The sequence below is a fragment of the Oncorhynchus mykiss genome, chromosome 11, assembly GCF_013265735.2.
Source record: "Oncorhynchus mykiss isolate Arlee chromosome 11, USDA_OmykA_1.1, whole genome shotgun sequence".
Taxonomy (NCBI): Eukaryota; Metazoa; Chordata; class Actinopteri; order Salmoniformes; family Salmonidae; genus Oncorhynchus; species Oncorhynchus mykiss.
In genome coordinates, this window is record NC_048575.1 from 40,489,736 (window position 1) to 40,513,559 (window position 23,824).

Here is a 23,824-nt window from a genome sequence, read left to right on the forward strand (position 1 = left end):
CGGAAGACATTCTTATGAATTTGAGCAATAATATTCAAGGCTTTTTGGAGCGAAACGTTGAATAATGATGTTTTTTTTTTTTTAAAGTTTTTAAGTCAATTAAAGCTGTGTGTGTTGCTAGAGATTTGTTTGATTTGTTTGGGAAACACTGTGTGATTACGGAACGAAAACATTTGCTCATTCAATTATGTATAAACGGCGTTGCTGCCGAGTTGTGGAGTAGTTTGAACAGATTTTTTGTTGTAGCTTTCAACTAGAAGCACACAGGGAAGCATCGGTATCCTGCTCATCCTCGGTTTCTTTTGAGGGCGCAACCATCTGTCAAACACACCACTCTCTGTTCTCCTCTGTTACTCCAAATGTTCTCCTTCATCTTTCCTCTTCTTCTCTCTGAAAAGCTACCATATCAAATGCTCTCTTTCCTTCACTTTCTCCCTCTCCCGAGCTCACCCACGTTCACTCGCTCTCTCCCTCCTCGTTTTCTACCCTTCTGTTTCTGTCATCTATCCTTGTTGTTCCTCTTGCCCTCTCGGCCCCTGTTGCTCTCCTTCCTCTCCTTTTCTCTCTGTCTCCCTCATTTCTTCTCTGTCAATCCCTCTTGCCTCCCTCTGTGCTCATGTGTGGTAAGGGCAAGGTATTACCATGGTGAGAGTCAAGCATTTCATCAAACACCTGTGTTTTCCACTGAGAGGCATTGGTTTGGCTGCATCTCAGCTCCAGTGCATGTACCTCCTTCAGAAGGACGGGCGTGCCTGTGTTTTTCGCCCAGGAGAACAATCCAATACCTATCTTAAGGATATAATGTAATGGCAAACAAATAAGATTAGGGGAGAATGGGGTAAGTTGAGCCACCCTTGTTTCAAGGAAAGCATACACAAAATTCATAATTTGACCAAATATTTAGGAAGAAATCATAATTTCATGGAGTCCGTGAAGGAAGAAACCACAAGGTAAAAACAGATCTTCACCAAGTGAAATTCATTTATTGCGTTAGAGGTTTCACAAGGCTTGTATCTAAACAAAATAAGATGATTTTAAGATTGTTCTATACATCAATTGTGGTCTCTATAAGCTTCAATGTGAGGTCCTAAACCTAGCATGACATTACATCTTTGTAGCTGTGTTGGGTAGGTAGAGCCGATGGTTGAGCCAATGGCAAGTAGAGCAAATTGAAATGTTTTTTTCCCCCCAAGGCCTAACGCAAGGCATTCATTCTGGGATATGAGGTAACACGGGATCTGGCCTGTGTTTGTTAGGTGTTAAGTCTGTGTTACAATATGCTGACAGTTATTATTGTGATTGTGTTGAATTGTGTTTGGGAAATAAAGATAGAAATGGTTTTAAAAAGGTGGTGGTAATATTTCTGCAAAATCTTCCCAACAATGCAGTAATTGATATCGGTAGTACTATAAAACAAAGTAAAGTAGAACAAAAACACACAATTAATAGAAATATGAAGACCATGAGAAAGTACTGTAAGTACTATATACACACAGGGTCAGTTCCAGGGTCAGTGGCAATACCATATTTACAATGTGCATGGATACTGGAGTGGTAGGGGAGGATATGTATATGTAAGGTGACTGGTCATCAGGGTATATGAATAACGGAGTGGCGACATATATGAAGATTGTATGTGAGTGTGTGTGTAGAGTCAGTGTGAATGTGTGTGCGTGTTACGTGTGTGTGAGCCAATGAAGTGTGTGTTGGAGTGTCAGTGTGAGTGAGCGTGTAGAGTCCTGTGAGTGTGCATAGAGTCCGTGCAAAAATGTAAATGCAGGAAGTCTGTGTAGCGATTTTGTTCGCTATTTGGCAGTCTTATGGCTTAGGGATAGAAGCTGTTCAGGAGGATGTTGATGTCAGACATATTGCTCCAGTACCGCTTGCCGTGAGGAAGCAGAGAGAAGTCTGTCCAAATACAGATCATTTTTGAGAAAGATATTTTTGGTTTTATTTTAATTTAGAAAGTGTTATTTGCTGTAAAAAAAATGTATCTAACGATTTTAAGGGTGTGTCTTTAGATTTGCAGTGGGGTCGTTTTTATCGCTGTCGGATCTGCAGGGAACGATGATGTCACTTTGTGTTTTCAGTGATGCTGAGATTGACACTGCCAGTTGACTGACAGGATGATTCCTCATACATAATTAGCACAGGAGTCCAGGCCTCCCCCTCCTCCCTCCTCTTCTTCTCCCTACTCTCCATCCCTCCACCCCCTTCTCCTCCTCCCTCTCTTTTCTGCTTCCCTGACCATGTTTCACATTAGTGTGCAAATATGTCCCTTGGAAATGCTGCTTCTGTTTGAAGTGGTTTCTCTCTCTCTTTCTCTCTCTCCCCCTCTTTTTTCCAAAAATAATTCAGCCTTTAGCCAAAAGCTCATCAAAGCTGTCTTTATTCTCTTCCTGTTCCTGGAAAGGTGGAGTTTTCATAACCGTGCCCTAGTGAGTCATGCTCTCCTGTCTTGTGTGTCATCCCTGTCTGCGTGGGCGATAGCCATTTTGTGATTCAGATCTCTGCTCCCTTCGCATGGCAGCCGTACGTGAGACTGGAAGTTACTGAAGGTAGAGATTGATGAGGAACGATGGTGGCTTCTTCTCCAGCTATTAACTTGGACAGGAAGAGACTGGAGTGACACAGGGGGAACAGGCCCACTGACACGCCTTAACATCCCTGTCATCAGCAGGTGTATAAGTCAGTGCCATTGTACGGAGGGTGGTAAGGTGTGCTGATTTCAGGGCTGTTGTGTGAAACCGCAACATGTTGGCAGTGGCCATTTTTCAGATGGACTATCTCTTAGCCACACATTTATCAAATCTAATTGAAAAAAACTATACAAATGATAAGTTATAATCTTTTGTCTAAATGGAAAAACCTCACAGAATGAGAGCACAAGAGCACGAAAGAGCTGGGGTGGTGGCTGAAGAAGATGAATGGAGGAGAGAGAGGGACAAGGAGGAGGAAGAGGAAAAATGCTCTGGAGCCCAGGTCTCTAATGACTCATGGGTAGATTCAGCCCACGGAGGAACACTAGAAATTCACAGTGATAAATGACTCTGCTTCCATTAGAAAGGAAACTTTGCATGCTGATTTAGTGGAGAACTGGGAAATCACATAAAACACAACCAGAGGAAAAGACACAAAAAAGAGAGGCCTCACCTCCAGAGCAGTGGTTCCCTAATTGTCGGGAATGTTTGAGTCATTCATATCACATGAACACACATAAGACATGGCAGAATACTGTATGTAGAATTGCAGGAAATTAACTTTAAAACGGCAAAATGCTGCCTTCACCACATAACAAAATGCAAGGGTGGATGAGTGAAAATGTGGCTGAAAGTTTAAAACCTTGAGAAAAACAATAGCTCCAGGGTGAAGTGTCCACTAGGTACAGATCTAGGATCAGCTTCCCTTCCCCCAATCCTGATCTTAACCAGTATTGGGGAAAAAGCTAAATACCATATCAGAGTCAAGAGGAAAGTTCACCCTCCACCAATTCAACACAGCAGCTCCACGAGATTCAGCTCAGGGGTCCAAACATATTCAAACTTGACATACAGTCGGAAGTTTACATACACCTTAGCCAAATACATTTAAACTTGGTTTTTCACAATTCCTGACATTTAATCCTAGTAAAAATTCCCTGTTTTAGGTCAGTTAGTATCACCACTTTGTTTTAAGAATGTGAAATGTCAGAATAATAGTAGAGAGAATTATTTCTTTCTTTCATCACATTCCCAGGGGGTCAGAAGTTTACATACACTCAATTAGTATTTGGTAGCATTGCCTTTAAATTGTTTAACTTGGGTCAAACATTTTGGGTAGCCTTCCACAAGCTTCCCACAATAAGTAGGGTGAGTATTGGCCCATTCCTCTTGACAGAGCTGGTCAGTAACCGAGTCAGGTTTGTTGGCCTCTTTGCTCTTACACGCTTTTTCAGTTCTGCTCACAAATTTTCTATAGGATTGAGGTCAGGGCTTTGTGATGGCCACTCCAATACCTTGACTTTGTTGTCCTTAAGCCATTTTGCCACAACTTTGGAAGTATGCTTAGGGTCATTGTCCATTTGGAAGACCCATTTGTGACCAAGCTGTAACTTCTTTACTGATGTCTTGAGATGTTGCTTCAATATATCACATTATTTTCCGTCCTCATGATGCCATCTATTTTGTGAAGTGCACCAGCCCCACCTGCAGCAAAGCACCCCCACAACATGATGCTGCCACCCGTGCTTCACGGTTGGGATGGTGTTCTTCGACTTGCGAGCCCTTTTTCCTCCAAAACATAACGATGGTCATTATGGCCAAACATCTCTATTTTTGTTTCATCAGACCAGAAGACATTTCTCCAAAAAGTATGATCTTTGTCCCCATGTGCAGTTGCAAACCAGTCTGGCTTTTTTATGGTGGTTTTGGAGCAGTGGCTTCTTCCTCGCTGAGCGGCCTTTCAGGTCCTGTCGATATAGGACTCGTTTTACTGTGGATATAGATACTTTTGTACTTTTGTTTCCTCCAGCACAAGGTCCTTTACTGTTGTTCTGCGATTGATTTGCACTTTTCGGCACCAAAGTACTTCCTCTCTAGTAGACAGAACGCGTCTCCTTCCTGAGCGGTATGACAGCTGCGTGGTCCCATGGTGTTTATACTATTGTTTGTACAGATGAATGTGGTACCTACCGTCAGGCATTTGGAAATTACTCCCAAGGATGAGCCAGACTTGTGGAGGTCTCCAATGTTTTTTCTGAGGTCTTGGCTGATTTCTTTTGATTTTCTTATGATGTCAAGCAAAGAGGCACTGAGTTTGAAGGTAGGCCTTGAAGTACATCCACAGGTACTAAAATTATGTCAAGAAGAAGCATCTAAAGCCATGACATAATTTTCTGGAATTTTCCAAGCTGTTTAAAGCCACAGTCAACTTAGTGTATGTAAACGTCTGACCCACAGGAATTGTGATACAGTGATTTATAAATGAAATAATCTGTCTGTAAACAATTGTTGGAAAAATTACTTGTGTCATGCACAAAGTAGATGTCCTTACTGACTTGCCAAAACTATAGTTTCTTAACAAGACATTTGTGGAGTGGTTGAAAAACAAGTTTTAATGACTCCAACATAAGTGTATGTAAACTTCTGACTTCAAAGTACTCATTTCCCTGAACTCATTCATACATACTCTACATTCATACATACCTGCCGCTGATTCTACAACATGAACATTCACTGTGAATGTGTCAGTAAGTATTCCTCTTACCTATCCTAGTCTCTCCCCTCATACATCCCCGTCACTCTCAACGTCTGACACTTATCATCCCCAACCCCCTGGAGATGTGTTAGCTACTACAACTAGTGTTTCTGCTTGTTATACATGACACTATTCTGCCCTGGGCATGTGTTGCCGCTATGCCACGCACCACACACTGCCTTCATTAAGTCACCGACTGTACAACTGCTTCTCAAACATTTCAAGTATTTCGGCTGATTTCTCTAACAGTTAGATCCTACCACCTACGGGAGACCCATGTTCCCTTTATGAACTTTCTTGCATTACATGTTCGGGCAGGTATCTCATATCTTGCATGGCCCCAGTTCGCCCCTCCCCTGCCAGATATTGATTAGGCATTGACTCCCAATCTGCAGAGAAGTAGATTGGGCTGAGGGAAAAGTCGTGGCGAGGAGAGGACTCCGCAGCCGCTCCTCTCCTTTTCATTTTGTCGAATTGAATCAATAGGGAGGCCAGCTGGATGTCACAACTATCGTCAACAGTCATTTATCAACACAGTAATTGATACCTCAATTTGAAACACCAGACACATAAGAAATGTGAAATAGAGCCTGTGAGATGGAATACTAGTAATTCCGAGACGGCGTGCCAGGCCAAAGTGACAACGATCTTGTGCGTGAGCAATTCAATCAGAGTGACTCCAAGCATTTAGATGGCAAATTGCACCCAATCCATTTTCTAAATATGATTGAACAATTGATGAATAGGTAATTGTGACGCGTGACAACGGAATGGGGGAGAGAGAGGAAGAGCGATTACATCCCCCCAGTGGCCAGTGTTCAATTTGTGTTTGCTCAGTCAGGCTCTTGGCTGCCCATTCCAAGCGCTTCCCTGCTTGTCTTGATGGCAAAGTGAATCACTTCTCCAGCAGCAGCGCACAAGGCCAGGGTGTTTCCGACTCTCCAAGCAAGTAGCGAAAAAGGAAAGAATGAGTTGCAGATTCCTCTCATAAAAGTGACAGCAACTAAAGCCTCAGCTATAAAAACATATTTAAAAAAGCTCTGGAAGCTCCAGGGAGACATTTATTTTGTGTGCTCAACAGCGGCAGGTTTCACGATGGAGAGCGCGAGAGCAAGGGAGGGAAGAGGGAGGGAAAGTGGGATTGGATCCATCTTCCAATAGGCTTCCTCGTGACCATTATTCAAGGGTTAATTCCCTATTGGACATATAGTTCAGCTGGCATACAACTCAAAATGTCTGTAAGGTACAGTTTTTGTCAAATAATGATGGATGCAAATGCTTTATAATGAGAAGAATCCACAAAACAAACAAACTCACTTACGGGTTACGCACAGACACTTGCATACTCACAGAGAGACGAGCAACGATAAAATAGAAAACACATACACACAGAGAGAATCATCCTTATATGTAAACTCAGCAAAAAAAGACCCTGTCTTTCAAAGATAATTTGTAGAAAATCTAAATAACTTCACAGATTTTTTTTGTAAAGGGTTTAAACACTTCCCATGCTTGTTTAATGAGCCATAAACAATTGATGAACATGCACTTGTGGAACGGTCGTTAAGACACTAACAGCTTACAGACGTTAGGCAATAAAGGTCACAGTTATGAAACCTTAGGACACTAAAGACGCCTTTCTACTGACTCTGAAAAACACCAAAAGAAAGATGCCCAGGGTCCCTGCTCATCTGCGTGAACGTGCCTTAGGCATGCTGCAAGGAGGCATGAGGACTGCAGATGTGGCCAGGGCAATAAATTGCAATCTCCGTACTGTGAGACGCCTAAGACAGCGCTACAGGGAGACAAGACGGACAGCTGATTGTCCTCACAGTGGCAGACCACGTGTAACAACACCTGCACAGGATCGGTACATCCGAACATCACACCTGCAGGACAGGTACAGGATGGCAAAAACAGCTGCCCGAGTTACACCAGGAATGCACAATCCCTACATCAGTGCTCAGACTGTCCGCAATAGGCTGAGAGAGGCTGGACTGAGGGCTTGTAGGCCTGTTGTAAGGCAGGTCCTCACCAGACATCACCGGCAAAGCAAAAAAGTGCTCTTCACTGACGAGTCGTGGTTTTGTCTCACCAGGGGTGATGGTCAGATTCACGTTTATCGTCGAAGGAATGAGCGTTACACCGAGGCCTGTACTCTGGAGCAGGATCGATTTGGAGGTGGAGGGTCCGTCATGGTCTGGGGCGGTGTGTCATAGCATCATTGGACTGAGCTTGTTGTCATTGCAGGTAATCACAATTATGTGCGTTACAGGGAAGACATCCTCCTCCCTCATGTGGTACCCTTCCTCCAGGCTCATCCCGACATGACCCTCCAGCATGACAATGCCACCAGCCATACTGCTCATTCTGTGTGTGATTTCCTGCAAGACAGGAATACCAGTGTTCTGCCATGGCCAGCGAAGAGCCCGGATCTCAATCCCATTGAGCACGTCTGGGACCTGTTGGATCGGAGACTGAGGGCTAGGGCCATACCCCCCCCCCCCCCCCCAGAATTGTCCGGGAACTTGCAGATGCCTTGGTAGAAGAGTGAGGTAACATCTCACAGCAAGAACGGGCAAATATGGTGCAGTCCATGAGGAGGAGATGCATTGCAGTACTTAATGCAGCTGGTGGCCACACCAGATACTGACAGTCACTTTTGATTTTGACCCCCAATTTGTTCAGGGACACATTATTCCATTTCTGTTAGTCACATGTCTGTGGAACTTTTTCAGTTTATGTCTCAGTTGTTGAATCTTGTTATGTACATACAAATATTTACACATGTTAAGTTTGCTGAAAATATACGCAGTTGACAGTGAGAGGACGTTTTTTTGTTGTCGCTGAGTTCATGCGCACACACTCACACATACACACAAGCACACATCCACAGGTGTACACATACACATGCACACCGCACACACACACCCCTCCTCACTTCACATACTGTACAGTAGTAATAGATGTATTGGGTAGATGAGTTGATAGTGAGCGAGATGGAATGCTCTGTCTGCAGCAGAGCATGTTATTGAGCTCTCTCATGTTCCCCTTGTCTGGAGTAAACGGGGCCTTTCTGTAGAACAGTCTGCAGTCACTTCACTCTCACTCAGGTGTGACTTTGCACACACACACGGCTACAAAGGGGCACACACACACGGCTACAAAGGGGCACACACAAGCACGCACGCACGTATACATGCAAGCTCGCACACACACACAATCTGTAAATTACAGTAGATTATACAGTTTTCACATGAGGTAGTACTTCCATTACCCAACTAAATGTACAGAAAATCGAAAATTTCCATAATATCTATCCTGTAACGATTTTCTTCTTCCTCTGATGAGGAGTATGAAACATCGGATCAATGCGCTGCGTGGTAAGTGTCCATAATGTATTTATTAAACTGAACACAGAATACAAAAAAAAACAAGAGAAATAAATGAAAACCGACACAGTTCTGTATGGAAGACACAGAAAACAACTACCCACAAATCATAGTGGGAAAACAGGCTGCCTAAGTATGGTTCTCAATCAGAGACAACGATAAACAGCTGCCTCTGATTGGGAACCATACCAGGCCAAACACAGAAATACAAAAACATAGAATGCCCACCCCAACTCACGCCCTGACCAAACTAAAAAAGAGACATAAAAAAGGAACTAAGGTCAGGACGTGACATATCCAATGTGTAATCAAAGGCGACAATCATTCATGCAACAAACAGAAAAATAAATCAGGTAAGAGTTGCAAGATGCAAAATGTTTTGTACGCATTAATTTGCCTCAAGCCTGTCTTGAGCATTTGGCCATACATTGAATATCACAGTGAATGTCCTTTTGGCATGGCAAATCCAAGCTTGACATTGTTCTACATTGATGTCGTCGCATGCTTCATCAATGGCCAGATAGAGTGTGGCCTTTTCATGGGGATGGCGATTGTACATCTTCCACCTCTATGCTTAAAAAAATTCCTCAATAGGGTTGAAGAAAGGAGAGTATGGGGGCAGGTATAGGTTCACGAATCGAGAATGGGCCCGAAACCATGTCTGAACCACCTCTGCATGGTGGAACCTGACATTGTCCCACATAATGACATAGGTGACCCCTTCACCTTGACAGGCCTGCTCAATTTCATTGAGAAACACAATGAGGTGTCCAAGTGATGGCCTATGTCCTACCACACCATCTTCAGGCACTAGGACAGTTGCCTGGCCTGCTTCATCAGCAATGATATCCTTGTGATGGTTCACAGTAGCATCAAGAACCATCCCCCTCTAAAAATAAAACGTGGTTAGTTATTTTTACGGTATATTCCAATATGATATTGTGAAGTAGCATGTGCATCAAATAGTAACAGTAATACAGTATATAGTGCTGTACCTGAACATACTCGTCCCGGAGTAGTTTCACCCGGTCGTTGTTTCAGCCGGTCGTTGTTTCTCTCAAAATGTGTTTCATAGATACCTTGTTGCTAGGCTGATGGATGCCACATTGGCAAAGGTGTACTCGCTCTCCTCAATGGCCTGCTTTATTTCGGACAGCTGTATATGTCACCATTTCCACCACTGCCCACTCCTGCAGGTCGGTCATTACACGGACATGGCCACCGCCATGTTTTTCTTTGTCAATTCAGAGGGTAGAACAGAGTATACTGTCAATAGATCATACTGTAAGAATCCTGTAACATGTTTTGTGAATTTACATGCATTACAATCATATGTAATTTTCTGTAATAGTAAAGCATAGTCCATGTCCTGCAGACTTACCGATTTTCTTGGTGAAATGTTCTCATGATCGAATTGACAGTTGAGGTTTTCAAATTGGGGTGAACTAATCTGGCAGCCTCTGCCAAGGTAAGGCCTCTGTTTTCCACATGGTCAACGACGCTGGCCCTGACGTCATGAGACACAACAGTTCCCTGCCATCTGCCTCCCTCTCTCTGGTGTCCACCTCTTTGACGTGCCCAAACCCACCTCTTTCTCCTCTTTGACAGGGCCCATGCCCACCTCTTTAACCTCTTTGACAGGGCCCATGCCCACCTCTTTAACCTCTTTGACAGGGCCCATGCCCACCTGTTTGACCTCTTTGACATGTTGCATTCCCAACTCTGTGACCTCTTTGATGGGGCCCATGCCCACCTCTCTGACCTATTTAATGGGCCCATGCCCACCTCTCTGACCTCTTTAATGGGGCCCATGCCCTACTCTTTAACCTCTTTGATGGGGCCCATGCCCTACTCTCTGACCTCTTTGATGGGGCCCATGCCCACCTCTTTAACCTCTTTGATGGGGCCCATGCCCACCTCTCTGACCTCTTTGATGGAGCCCATGCCCACCTCTCTGACCTCTTTGATGGAGCCCATACCCAACTCTCTGATGGGCCCCTTGTTCACAAGCACTTTGATTTCTTCCTCTCCCTTGCTGTCTATCCCGCATCATGCTGAAAGAAATTGCAAGTGTTCACGTACCCCAATTGTGGTTACCACTATGTGAAGTCAATAAGCAATAACGAGTAGGCATTATGTCTCAAAATTCACGTATAGTAGACAAACCAGTTTAAAATCTATAGGTTTACTAAACGGTTAAGTGATTAACCATTAAGCGCAGTTGGATTAAGTGAAGGTCAAACAAATGAGAAGATAATCTTATGAAAAGTATTGTGAGCGTTGCATTGTGAAAGGACATTATTTTATATGAAAGGTATTTCTAGATGAAACACTGTTTTTAGGAATTAGGTTTGGTAAAAAAGTTACTGTGCTTACAGTTTTTTTTAAAAACTGCCTTTTTTAATCTGTTTTGAGTTTTGTACTAAGAGTTGTGAAACTGTTTCCACATACTGTTATAGTACCAAAGCAATAAAAACAACTGTAACAGGCAATGATACTCCTGGGACTCAACTGAACTATGGAGTCACGATCTAAAGTGGTTGTGTGTTGTGCATTGCAACCATAAAGATGCACTCTCAAACTTTTGTATCATTCCAGCCAGTAGTTTTGAAAGTGGTGCTCACGAGCTAAAACGAGGCCCCCGTTTTTTTGTGTACTACGTCATCCAATTGTGAACTACGGCATCCGTTTCCTGTGAAATGTGCCTCATTTTGCACTTCATATGATATCATATGAAGTTTGCAATTTATGTGATGTTTTACAAATAAATAATACCTCTAAATACAATACAATATGCAATGAAGTGGTTGCGCCAAGCTACGGTTAAAGAAAAAAATCCACTCAAAAACTATATTTTGGTATTTTGTCAGTAGTCCACTGTTGGTACAGTCCAAAAATGTTTTGCATGTCAGCAGTCAAGTTTTTAAGACATTGGACTTTCAAGAAGCAAAGTGTTACTTGCCACATCATCATGATGGACAGCTCTTGTGGACATTCATGCAAGTAGCCTGGTGGTTAGAGCTTTCGGCCAGTAACCAAAATATTGCTGGATCAAATCCCAGAGCTGATAAGGTAAAACTCTGTCGCTCTGCCCCTGAGCAAGGCAGTTAACCCACTGTTCCCCAGGCCCTGAAGACGTGGATGTTGATTATGGCAGCCCCCCCCCCCCCCCCCCCCCCCCCCCCCCCCCCCCCCCCGCAACTCCCTGATTCAGAGGGGTGGGGTTAAATGCGGAAGACACATTTCTGTTGAATGCATTCTGTTGTACAACTGACTAGATATCCCCATGCCAATTGCACAATCCCTAAAAATTTTAGCCATCTGTGGCATTGTGCTGTGTGACAAAATTGCACATTTTAGAGTGGCCTTTTATTGTCCCCAGCATTATTATCTTGGTAAAGGAGAAATGCCCACTAATGGGGATGTAAACTACACAACATTTTTATCTTGGTAAAGGAGAAATGCCCACTAATAGGGATGTAAACTACACAACATTATTATCTTGGTAAAGGAGAAATGCCAACTAATAGGGATGTAAACTACACAACATTATTATCTTGGTAAAGGAGAAATGCCCACTAATAGGGATGTAAACTACACAACATTTGAGAGAAATAAGCTTTTTGTGTGTGTGGAACATTTCTGGGATATTTTATTTCAGCTCATGAAACATGGGACCAACACTTTACATGTTGTGTTAATATTTTTGTTCAGTGTAATTCTCCAAAGTGCCTTAATATTTGGGAATTAGCCTGGCTAACCATAAGAATCCTCCGCCAAAGTCATCATGATGCTAAACGAGGGCAGTTGCATGACCATCCTACACGTTGAATGGAATCTTGTTAGCTAACTCGGTTAGCCAGGCTTATTCAGCTTAAAACTAGACTGCATTTTATTTATTAAAGACATACTCTTTAAAGCATTAATGGTAATTTTCTAGCCATTATATAATTTATTTAAAAAATAAAAAAAACGGATGTTCTCCAGATTGCCCCTTTTAAATTAGAAAATGATGTGCCATTGATGTCATTACTAATTTAGTAACGAAAAAGCCACATAGTCTGTTTGATATATAATTATATATTGCAAGATTGATTCATTATTCAAAAGCTGAATTTATAAAGTGCAGCCTTCAACTTAAGTTTAATAATAAAAATATATATGTTTTGACCACCTCAGATAGAGAGAAAGGAAGAGAGGGAACTAGAGAGAGACAGGAGTAGAGATAATTAGAGAGAAAGGAAGAGAATGAACTAGAGCGAGAGACAGGAGTAGAGAGAATTAGAAAGAAAGGAAGAGAGGGAACTAGAGAGAGAGAGAGAGGGAGACAGGAGTAGAGAGAGAATTGAGAGAGAGGAAGAGACGGAACTAGAGAGAGAGACAGGAGTAGAGAGAATTAGAGAGAAAGGAAGACAGGGAACTAGAGAGAGGGATGGAACTAGAGAGAGAGGAAGAGAGGGAACCAGAGAGAGAGGAAGAGAGGGAACTAGAGAGAGAGAGACAGGAGTAGAGAGAGAATTAGAGAGAGAGGAAGAGAGGGAACTAGAGAGAGAGACAGGAGTAGAGAGAGAATTAGAGAGAGGAAGACAGGAAACTAGAGAGAGAGACAGGAGTAGAGAGAGAATTAGAGAGAGAGGAAGAGAGGGAACTAAAGAGAGACAGGAGTAGAGAGAAAGGAAGAGGGAACTAGAGAGAGAGACAGGAGTAGAGAGAAAATTGGAGAGAGAGGAAGAGAGGGAACTAGAGAGAGAGACAGGAGTAGAGAGAGAGGAAGAGAGGGAACTAGAGAGAGTCAGGAGTAGAGAGAGAATTAGAGGAAGAGAGGGAACTGAGAGAGAGAGACAGGAGTAGAGAGAGAATTAGAGAGGGAACTAGAGAGAGAAAGAGAGTGACAGGAGTAGAGAGAGGCAGATGTGTGTGTTCATATCTGGTGTGTGTGTGTTGTAGTGGTAGTGATGATATTGAAGAGCCCAGTAAACTCTTGTGGCACCACTGCTCTCCCATTGGCAGAGCTGCTGTTTGGAGTTTTTGTTCTTTCTTTCTCTCTCTCTTCTCCTTACTCCCGTTTTCATTATGCCTTTCTCAGCAGCATTGTTCCTGCCTCCTCTATTCCAACACGCCCTTACTTGACACTTACATTACTCTGGCAAATGACTCTGCATCACAGCTCTGCTTGCCACTCCATGTTTCACCTTCCCAACTTTGTGACAAGAAATCCAGCGGTGTGAGCCAGTGCAAGGCATGAGGGGGCAGACAGGCAGGCAGTGGGGGAGTGGGTGAAGGGGGTGGGGGGTTGTTGGCCAGGGTACACAGCCCCGGAGGTCCGCTTTTAAAATAGCCTGATCCAGCCAAGTATGCACACCACGTGGTTGTCTTCCTTTGCGATGAGAGGAGGCTCTGATGATGCCCTTAGACACTGGTGTTGTCACATATGCTTGATTATGTGTCTGTGTTCGATCGTGTGTGTGAACAGGTGGGTGTCGGTGTGGGAGTGGGTGTTTTTCATTGTGTGGTTTTTTGGGTGGGTGGATGTTTGATTGTATGTGTGTGTGTCCGACGTGCCCGTTTGTGTGTCTCTGAGGGTATGTGCATACAATCTGTACCAACATCGTACGTAGGTACTCCGGTTGTGCTAGTCGGTGTTATAGTAATTTATTGCCTGGTTGTATGTCATTGCCACAGTATTCACACAGTCTAAAAATATTGCGTTTGAAGGAATCTCTAAATGAAGTGGAAGGAATGATTATTCACACTGTTTCAGTATGGTAATTAAAATGATTAAAGAAGACATACAGTAAATACAGTGCCTATCATAAGTATTCTACCCCTTAGGTTTCTTCACAATTTATTGTTACAAAGTGTAATTCAAATGGATTTCATTGTAATTTTTGGTAAATTACATAAAATGTCATTTTTGGTAAATTACTTAAAATACTCTGTAATGCCAAAGTGAAAGATATATATTATCTTATAGATATATATATATATATATATATAAGATATATATATATTTTAATTGTATCAATGAAAAATATTACACGAATATACCTTGATTAGATCAATATTCACCCCCCCTGAGTCAATACATGTTTAAAACGCATGTTTTAACTTATTTTGTACATAATGTTGTTGCTACCGTCTCCTATGATCGAAAAGAGCATCTGGACATCAGAACAGCAATTGCTCACCTCGAACTGGATGAAGATTTATTATTTAACAAGCCCGATGCGAAATATATACTGCTTTCTCGAGACCAGACTCAAACCCCGATCATTAGCGTGAAGAGCCTTCTGACAATTTGTAGGCGAGTGAGTAAACTTCCACTAGCATCTGTACTATTGGCCAACGTGCAATCACTGGAAAATAAAATGTGTGATCTACGATTAAGAATATCCTACCAATGGGACATTAAAAACTTTAGTATCTTATGTTTCACCGATTTGTGGCTGAACGTCAACACGGACACTATAGAGCTGGCTGGGTATTCCGTGCATCGGCAGGACAGAGAAGCTACGTCTGGTAAGACAAGGGGCGGGCATGTGTGTCAATTTGTAAATAACCGCTGGTGCACGATTTCTAATATTAAAGAAGTCTCAAGGTATTGCTCACCTGAGGTAGAGTACCTCATGATAAGCTGTAGACCACACCATCTACCAAGAGAGTTCTCATTTATATTATTTGCAGCTGTCTATTTACCACCACAAACCGATGCTGGCACTAAGACCGCACTCAACGAGCTGTATAAGGCCATAAGCAAACAAGAAAATGCTGATCCAGAAGTGGCGCTCCTGGGACTTTAATGCAGGCAAACTTAAATCCATTTTACCAAATTTCTACCAGCATGTCACATGTGCAACCAGAGGGAAAAACTTGAGACCACCTTTACTCCACACACAGAAACGCATACAAAGCTTTCCCTCACCCTCCATTTGGCAAATCAGACCATAATTGTATCCTCCTGAATCCTGGTTACAAGCAAAAATTAAAGCAGGAAGTACCAGTGACTCACTCAATACAGAAGTGTTCAGATGACAAGGATGCTACTCTACATGACTGTTTTGCTAGCACAGACTGGAATATGTTCCGGGATTCATCCAATGGCATTGAGGAGTATACCACCTCAGTCACCAGCTTCATCCATAAGTGCATCGACAACATCATCCCCACAGTGACCGTACGTACATATCCCAACCAGAAGCCATGAATTACAGGGAACATCCTCACCGAGCTAAAGGCTAGAGCTGTCGCTTTCAAAGAGCGGGACATTAATCCGGACACTTACAAGAAATCCCTCTACACCCTCAAATGAACAATCAAACAGGAAAAGCATCTAAGATTGAATCCTACTTCACCGACTCTGACGCTCGTTGGTTGTGGCAGGTCTTGAAAACCATTACAGACTACAAAGGAAAACCCATGTGCAATCTGCACAGTAACGCAAGCCTACCAGACGAGCTAAATGCCTTTTATGCTCGCTTCGAGGCAAGCAACACTGAAGCATGCATGAGAGCACCAGCTTTTCCGGACGACTGTGTGATCACGCTCTCGGTGTGAGCAAGACCTTTAAACAGGTCAACATTCACAAAGCCGCAGGGCCAGATGGATTACCAGAACGTGTACTCAAAGCATGCGCGGACCAACTGGCAAGTGTCTTCACTGACATTTTCAACCTATCCCTGACCAAGTCTGTAATACCTACATGCTTCAAGCAGACCGCCATAGTCTCTGTGCCCAAAGAAGCAAAGGTAACCTGCCTAAATCATTACCAGCCTGTAGCACTCACGTCGGTAGCCGTGAAGTAATTTGAAAGGCTGGTCATGGCTCACATCAACACCATTATCCTAGAAACCCTAGACCCAATTCGCATACCGCCCCAACAGATCCGCAGATTACGCAATCTCAATCTCACTCCACACTGCCCTTTCCCACCTGGACAAAAGGAACACCTATGTGAGAATTGTGTTCATTGACTACAGCTCAGCGTTCAACACCATAGTGGGGCACAAAGCTCATCACTAAGCTAAGGACCATGGGACTAAACAGTTCCCTCTGCAACTGGGTCCTGGATTTCCTGAAGGACCTCACCCAGGTGGTAAGGATAGGCAACAACATGTCTGCCACACTAATCCTCAACACTGGGGCCCCTCAGGGGTGCGTACTTAGTCCCCTCCTGTACTCCCTGTTCACCCATTACTGCATGGCCAAACACGACTCCAACGCCATCATTAAGTTTGCTGATGATACAACAGTGATGATGATGATGATACAACAGCCTGTTCACCGACAACGATGAGACAGCCTATAGGAAGGAGGTCAGAGATCTGGCAGTGTGGTGCCAGGACAACAACCTCTCCCTAAATGTGAGCAGACAAAGGAGCGGATCGTGGACTACAGGAAAAGGCGGTCCAAACAGAACCGCATTAACATCAACAGGGCTTTATTGGAGCAGGTCGAGAATTTCAAGTTCCTTGGTGTCCACATCATCAAAAACTATTATGGTCCAAACACACCAAGGCAATCGTGAAGAGGGCACGACAAAACCTTTTCCCCCTCAGGAGATTTTATAAGATTTGGCATGGGTCCCCAGATACTCAAAAAGTTCTACAGCTACACCATCATGATCATCCTGACCGGTTGCTTCACCGCCTGGTATGGCATCTGCTCGGCATCTGACCGTAAGGCGCTACAGAGGGTGGTGTGTATGGACCAGTACGTCACTGGGGCCAAGCTTCCTACCATCCAGGACCTATATACTAGGCGGTGTCAGAGGAGGGCCCCAAAAAATTGTAAAAGATTCCAGTCACCCAAGTCATGGACTGTTCTCTCTGCTCCCGCATGGCAAGCGGTACCGGAGCACCAAGTCTAGGAACAATTAATCAAAACGGCCACCCGGAATATTTACATTGACACGCCCCCCCTCCCTTTTTCTGTTTTTACACTGCTGCTACTCGCTGTTTATTATCAATGCATAGTCACTTTATCCATACCTACATGCACAAAATAACTTGACTAACCTGTTCCCCCGCACATTGACTCGGTACCGGTAGCCCAGTAAATAGCCACGTTATTTTATTGTTACTTTTCATTTTTATTTTACTATTTTTACTTTAGTTCATTTAGTAAATATTTTATGAACTCTTTCTTGAACTGCATTGTTGGTTTAAGTGGCTACACCCTATTGTATTTGGAGCATGCGACAAATAACATTTGATTTGATTACAGCTTTGTTTGTCTGTTGAGTCTTCTTGTGTAAGTCTCTAAGAGCTTTGTCCACCTGGATTGCACAATATTTACCCATTTACTATTTTCAATTCTTCCTGCACTGTCAATGTGTTGGGGAGCATGGCTAGACAGCGATTTTGAAGCAGATTTCATTCAAAACTGTAACTTGTAACTCAGTAAAAATTCACTGTCTTCTTGGTAAGCAACTCCAGTGTAGATTTGGCCCTGTGGTGTAGCTTACTGTCCTGCTGAAAGGTGAAACCCTCTCCCAGGGTCTGGTGTAAAGCAGACTGAAGCAGGTTTTCATCTAGGATTTTGCCTGTGTTTAGCTCCATCCCGTTTCTTATTCTCCTGAAACACTCCAGTCCCCAGTCTTTGCAGATGTCACGCATATAACATGATGCAGCCACCACCATGCTTGAAAATAAGGAGGCAGCTACTATATGATGGATTTGCCACAAAAGGCTTTGGTTTTAGTTTGAATTTTTTTCCTTTGCCATGTTTTTTGTTTCAGTATTACTTTAGTGCCTTGCTGCAAACAATGTTATTGAGCCATCCTCAGTTTCTCCCATCATTGCCATTGAACTTTGTAGCTGTTTTAAAATCCCAAATGGCCTCCCTGAGCAGTTTCCTTCCTGTCCTGCAGCTCTGTTCAGAAGGACGACTGTATCTTTGATGCGTCTGGGTGGTTTAACACATCATCCACAGCACATTTATTAACTGTACTATGCTTAAAGAGATATTCAATGTGTACATTTTGTTATTGTTACACATTTACCAATCACTGCCCTTCTTTATGAGACTTTCAAAAAGTTCCCTTGTCTTTTGAAAGTTGCATCTGTGCTTGAAATTCAATACTTGACTGAGGGACCTGTATGTGTGTATGTATGTATGTGTGTATGTGTGTGTGGGGTGGGGGTGGGGGGGGAACAGAGGAAGGGGTAGTCATTCAAAAATCAGGTCAACCCCTATTAATTCACATGGAATGAGTCCATGTAGCTTATTATTTCATTTGTTATGCCAAATTTGAATCCTGAACAAATGTATGCTCGCCTCCACAAAGGGGATGAATACTTATGCAACAACTATATATTCGTTATTTAATTGTATACATTTGTAAAAATCTATTTGTTAATACTCAAATGTTCTTTTCAATTTTCACTTTGTGTAGCTCAATGACAAAAAACATCCCAATTAGATATATTTCAATCCCACTTTAATGCTTTTGCTACTGGCTCCTGATAATAGCCAACAACCATATTACAACAACTTTATTACACCAGAATGGTAATGTATGTCATTACTGTATGTCCTCTTTTCCTCAGTTTGAAAACTTTAAATAACTCTCTTTTTCTCTCTCTCTCTATCCCCTTCTCCCTTTCCCTCCCTCCCTGTCCCCCCTCCTTCTCTCACCCTCTGTGCAGCCTGTGAGTTGATGAACAGGGGGATCTTGGCGCTGGTCAGCTCTATCGGCTGTATGTCGGCGGGCTCCCTTCAGTCTCTGGCGGACGCGATGCACATCCCACACCTCTTCATCCAGCGTGCCACTGCCGGGACCCCTCGCTCCAGCTGCCCCCTCATCACCACCCGCACCCGCCAGGATGACTACACCCTCTTCGTGCGCCCGCCCGTCTACCTCAATGACGTCATCCTCCAAGTGGTCAGCGAGTACAGCTGGCAGAAGTTCATCATCTTCTACGACCAGGAATACGGTAAGTCTTCATGGGCGGCTGTGTTAGGGGAAGTGGGGTGAAGCAGACTTGGGTTCAAATACTGTTTGAATCATATCAAATACTAGATCTGGGCTTTAAGGAAGTCGCCTTTTGCAAAGAAACCAATAGAACGGTCCCAAAAGTTAAAACCACGACCACTTGGCACTCCTGGCAGGCTAAAGCGAACGTTCAAAGATGTTAAATATTTTGAATAGTATGTGAACCCAGGTATGATGCGAAGTGGTGTTCAGAGAGTACGGAGTGGGGAATGGGGGGGGGGGGGGGGGGGGGGTTACTGTAGTTGACGTCCATACGGAGGCATTCAATGATGTATGAAGATATGGGTTGGAGATCTGGTAGACTCGCAGCATGGCAGCAAGCTAATGGATAGAGGCCTGAACTCTGCAACCCTGCATTCAGGAGGCCGATAGGTAATGCATGGACATAGTAAATGTTTCCCACCATCTCCATCAACCTTCATTATACTGGATTGTTTGTGTACTGTATGTGAGAGAAAGAGAGAGAGAGAGAGAGCCTTTGTATGTGTTTGTGCATGAGAGAAAGGGTCAGGCAGACAGAGATTATGTTCATCACTGGATGTGTATAGGTGTTTGTAAGTCTGTCCTGTGTCTGGCATTGTCTCCACTCCCCGTGTATGTCCCTATGGATCCCATGTCCCATAATTCACTGCAGCATGTTAAAAGTATCAGGGATGGCTAAATAAGTGTGGCTCCCAGCAGACCAGCCAATGGAGGCATTTGGGCTGTCACTGCCAGTTGCACTGTGGTGTAGTGTAGTGCTATAATGAAGCTCTGCGGCTGCCAAGCCCACTCACCATCCTTAAGCCCCAACATGGTTCTGACCAGCGAATCAGAAGATGGGCCTGCCAGGTGTTAACCATACCAGTCTCTAAGCCCGAGCTCTTTGAGATGTAACAGTGTTCTCTCATACATCGCTTTGTCTTCTGAAAAACGGCTTTGAGGACAATAGTGTGTATGTGTAAATTGAATTGGGTTGCCCACTTTCCTCTATTTTCAGGTCTAGTGGTGCAGTCGGAAGACTGAAAACTGGGGGAGTTCAGTGTGTCTGTATGCAGCTGGATTCAAGAGTTCCCAGAGCTGTCGCTCCTATCAGCCTATCTAGCCTGGGTTCCAGTCTGTTACTCCTCTTTTGCCAACTCCTTGTTGAATTATCATGCCAAATAAACAGGATCTGTGGAACAAAAAAAAAGAGATACATTTCCCAGGTTTGCATGAACCCGGTGATTGGATGGTAACTGTAGGTGTTATCGAATCAGGAACATTATCCTCTGTCCTACTGGGCTCAAGACTTAATCTGGTTGGATAGCATATATCAAACATTTCCCAGTAAATGGATTGTATATTTGGCTACGACGCTGGCTGCAGATACTGACTCTCATCTGGGGAAAAAGGTGAAATCAACACTGGCTTGTTCCCCTGCTTGTGTAATGAGAACTCTTCATTTCGAGGACACGTAAGCTGATGGTTTCTCATTAAGAACACGCAGGTGAAATCCCAGTTGAATGCCGGAGCCGCTGTGGGACACACTTCGAGATCCTAGAACCGACACCATGTGCAGATAACATAGCTACACCGGAGGCGATTAAGTAGGCCCGTTGTTGTTGATGGTGGGGAAACAGAGAGGAAGCACAAAGTTTGCATCCCAAATGGTACCCTATTCCCTATACTTTTGACCTGAGTTCTATTGGGCTCCTTATGGACCCTGGATGAAAGCAGTGCGTAGCCAGAGTCTCTTTTTACCACCGTACCGTAGGAATTCAAAGGAGCACGGCTTCTCACCTATTCGTTTAGCATTGACCCTACTTTTGACCAATCTCTAGTCCCCTTTCCAAAACAGGAATTCCTGTGGATTTTGAAAGTTTGAAATTTTCAGAGCTTCTGCTGTACATGTATCACTCCCGATCGAGTTTGTCCACTACAACTGTGTGCTTCTATGAACATATATTCTCTTTATTATTTGGATAATATTTCCATAGTTATTTGAATTTATCAAAGATAGCTAGTGTCTGCTCTTTTATATAGTTTATTATGTATACGGCGGTACATTATTTATTTTTATTTGACCTTTATTTAACTAGGCAAGTCAGTTAAGAACAAATTCTTATTTTCAATGACGGCCTGCCCCTGAACAGTGGGTTCAGGGGCAGAACGACAGATTTGTACCATGTCAGCTCAGGGATTTGAACTTGCAACCTTCCGGTTACTAGTCCAACGCTCTAACCACTAGGCTACCCTGCCGCCCAAAGTTCATCCCATCCTATAATTGTTGTAAGCGTCTCAGTCAATGTTGACAGAGAACATATACCGAAAGAGAAACAGTATGGCCAGTTTGACAACCCAAACCTATGGATTGTAGAACATTAAAAACATGCTAAACATACACGATCTGATGAAATCAAACGATTTATTACCGTATTTTATTTGAAATCGCAACATACTTACAGAACATTTAAAATCGCAACATACTTACAGAACATTTAAAATCGCAACATACTTACAATTGAAGACATACATAAAATAACATAAAACAAACGGTCGGATTGTAAATATGACTCTTTGGGAAGGGGGCAACGGTTAGTTCCTGGTGAGCAGCCGTGCTCCTCAAGGTAGTAAAATAATAATATATGCCATCTAGCATACACTTTTATCCATGCTTCATCTACATATGTTAGTGCCACTGAATGAAATTAGAATATTGATGGGAGACTGTTACAGAGGAGTGTAAATGCTTTTTTTTAGGCTGGATCATGTTGTTGTGTTGTATGTTTTTTAATTATGTCATGTATTGATTGTTACTGCCGCCTTGGCCAGTTCTCCCTTGAAAAAGAGACTCTGGGTCTCATTGGGCTTTTTCACTGTGCGGGTGGCCTCAGCGGTAATCGAATCCAAGGCTGTTGGAGTTGCGAGCACCATGCTCTACCAACTGAGCCACACAGAACCGCATTCTCAAGGTGGCTGTGATCCGAGCCTCAAATGTGAGCCTCCATACTTCCTCGTCTTAGTCTTTCATATTTACAGGGAGCCCTTTCTCTTCCAAGGTGATGGGGAGAGATTTATGGTGCGATGTAGCCAGGTTTGTTTTTGAGCTCTTTGTAGTGCAGGTGTGTTGTGAAGCGTAGTAAAAGCATTAGGCACAGAAGAGATGCTGCAGCTACTCTGGGATTGATGGAGGCAGCCCGAGACCTACACCTCACTCAATCAGCATAAAGGCATATAGCACAGACACACACATAGGCACACACACACGCTTGTGATTTGAGACACACACATAGGGGGCGGGCATGAGAGTAGTAAGGCTAATGCAGATAAATCAAGGAATGTAATTGAATTTGGTTTGGCACCATTGGCTATGAATTGTAACAGCTCCCTTGATAAAGAAAGATTAAGATAGTTAGAATAGGGAGACAAGGTTTACTGTTATGGGTGCACAACTCACTTGAAGTTGTTGTATTGTGCGGGGGAAATGGTTAAGGTAATGGCATGCTATAGGGACAGAATATAATATGTGAGAGGCTGAGACATAAACAGTATCTTATTACAGTCTGCTGAATATTGATTGATGTAGTGTTACAACCACAGGCCTGACCCAGAGAGTCCAGGGACCACATGTAATCAAGCATCTCAGAGTATTAGTGCTGATCTAGGATCATGTTCATGTGATATTATTTATTATGTTCTAAAAGGCAAAACTGATCCTAGATCAGCATTCTTACTCTGAGACCTATAATTAATATGGGCCTAGGAATTGGAACTGTCATATTCTACGTAGACTAATAGTCAAGACATTAAACTATGAAATAGCACATTTCTGAGGGTGGTAACTAATGAACTTATCCTCTGCAGCAGAGGTAACTCTGGGTCTTCCTTTCTTGTGGTGGTCCTCATGAGATTCAGTTTCATCATAGCGCTTGATGGCTTTTGTGACTGCACTTTAATAAACTTCAAAAGTTCTTGAAATTTTCCAGATTGACTGACCTTCATGTCTTAAAGTAATGTCTTAAAGTTCTCTTTGCTTATTTGAGCTGTTCTTGCCATAATATGGACCAAATACGGCTATCTTCTTGGTACCACCCCTACCTTGTCACAACACAACTGATTGTCTCAAACATATTCATAAGGAAATAAATTCCACAAATGAACTTATGACAAGACACACCTGTTAATTGAAATGCATTCCAGGTGACTACCTCATGAAGCTGGTTGAGAGAATGTCAAGAGTGTG

General features: G+C 43.2%; 1 protein-coding gene across 3 annotated transcripts in view; it reads left to right on the plus strand.

Annotated features, from left to right (window-relative positions):
• Positions 1-23,824, plus strand: part of grid2 (glutamate receptor, ionotropic, delta 2) — a 555,674-nt gene that overhangs the window by 301,415 nt on the left and 230,435 nt on the right. For all 3 annotated transcript variants that reach the window (XR_002475295.2, XM_021620870.2, XM_021620869.2), the window contains exon 3: positions 19,274-19,561. Coding sequence is in view for 2 of the 3 variants with exons in the window: in XM_021620870.2 (XP_021476545.2) it covers positions 19,274-19,561 (288 nt within the window). In the remaining variant the exon portion in view is untranslated. The remainder of the gene's footprint in view (positions 1-19,273; positions 19,562-23,824) is intronic.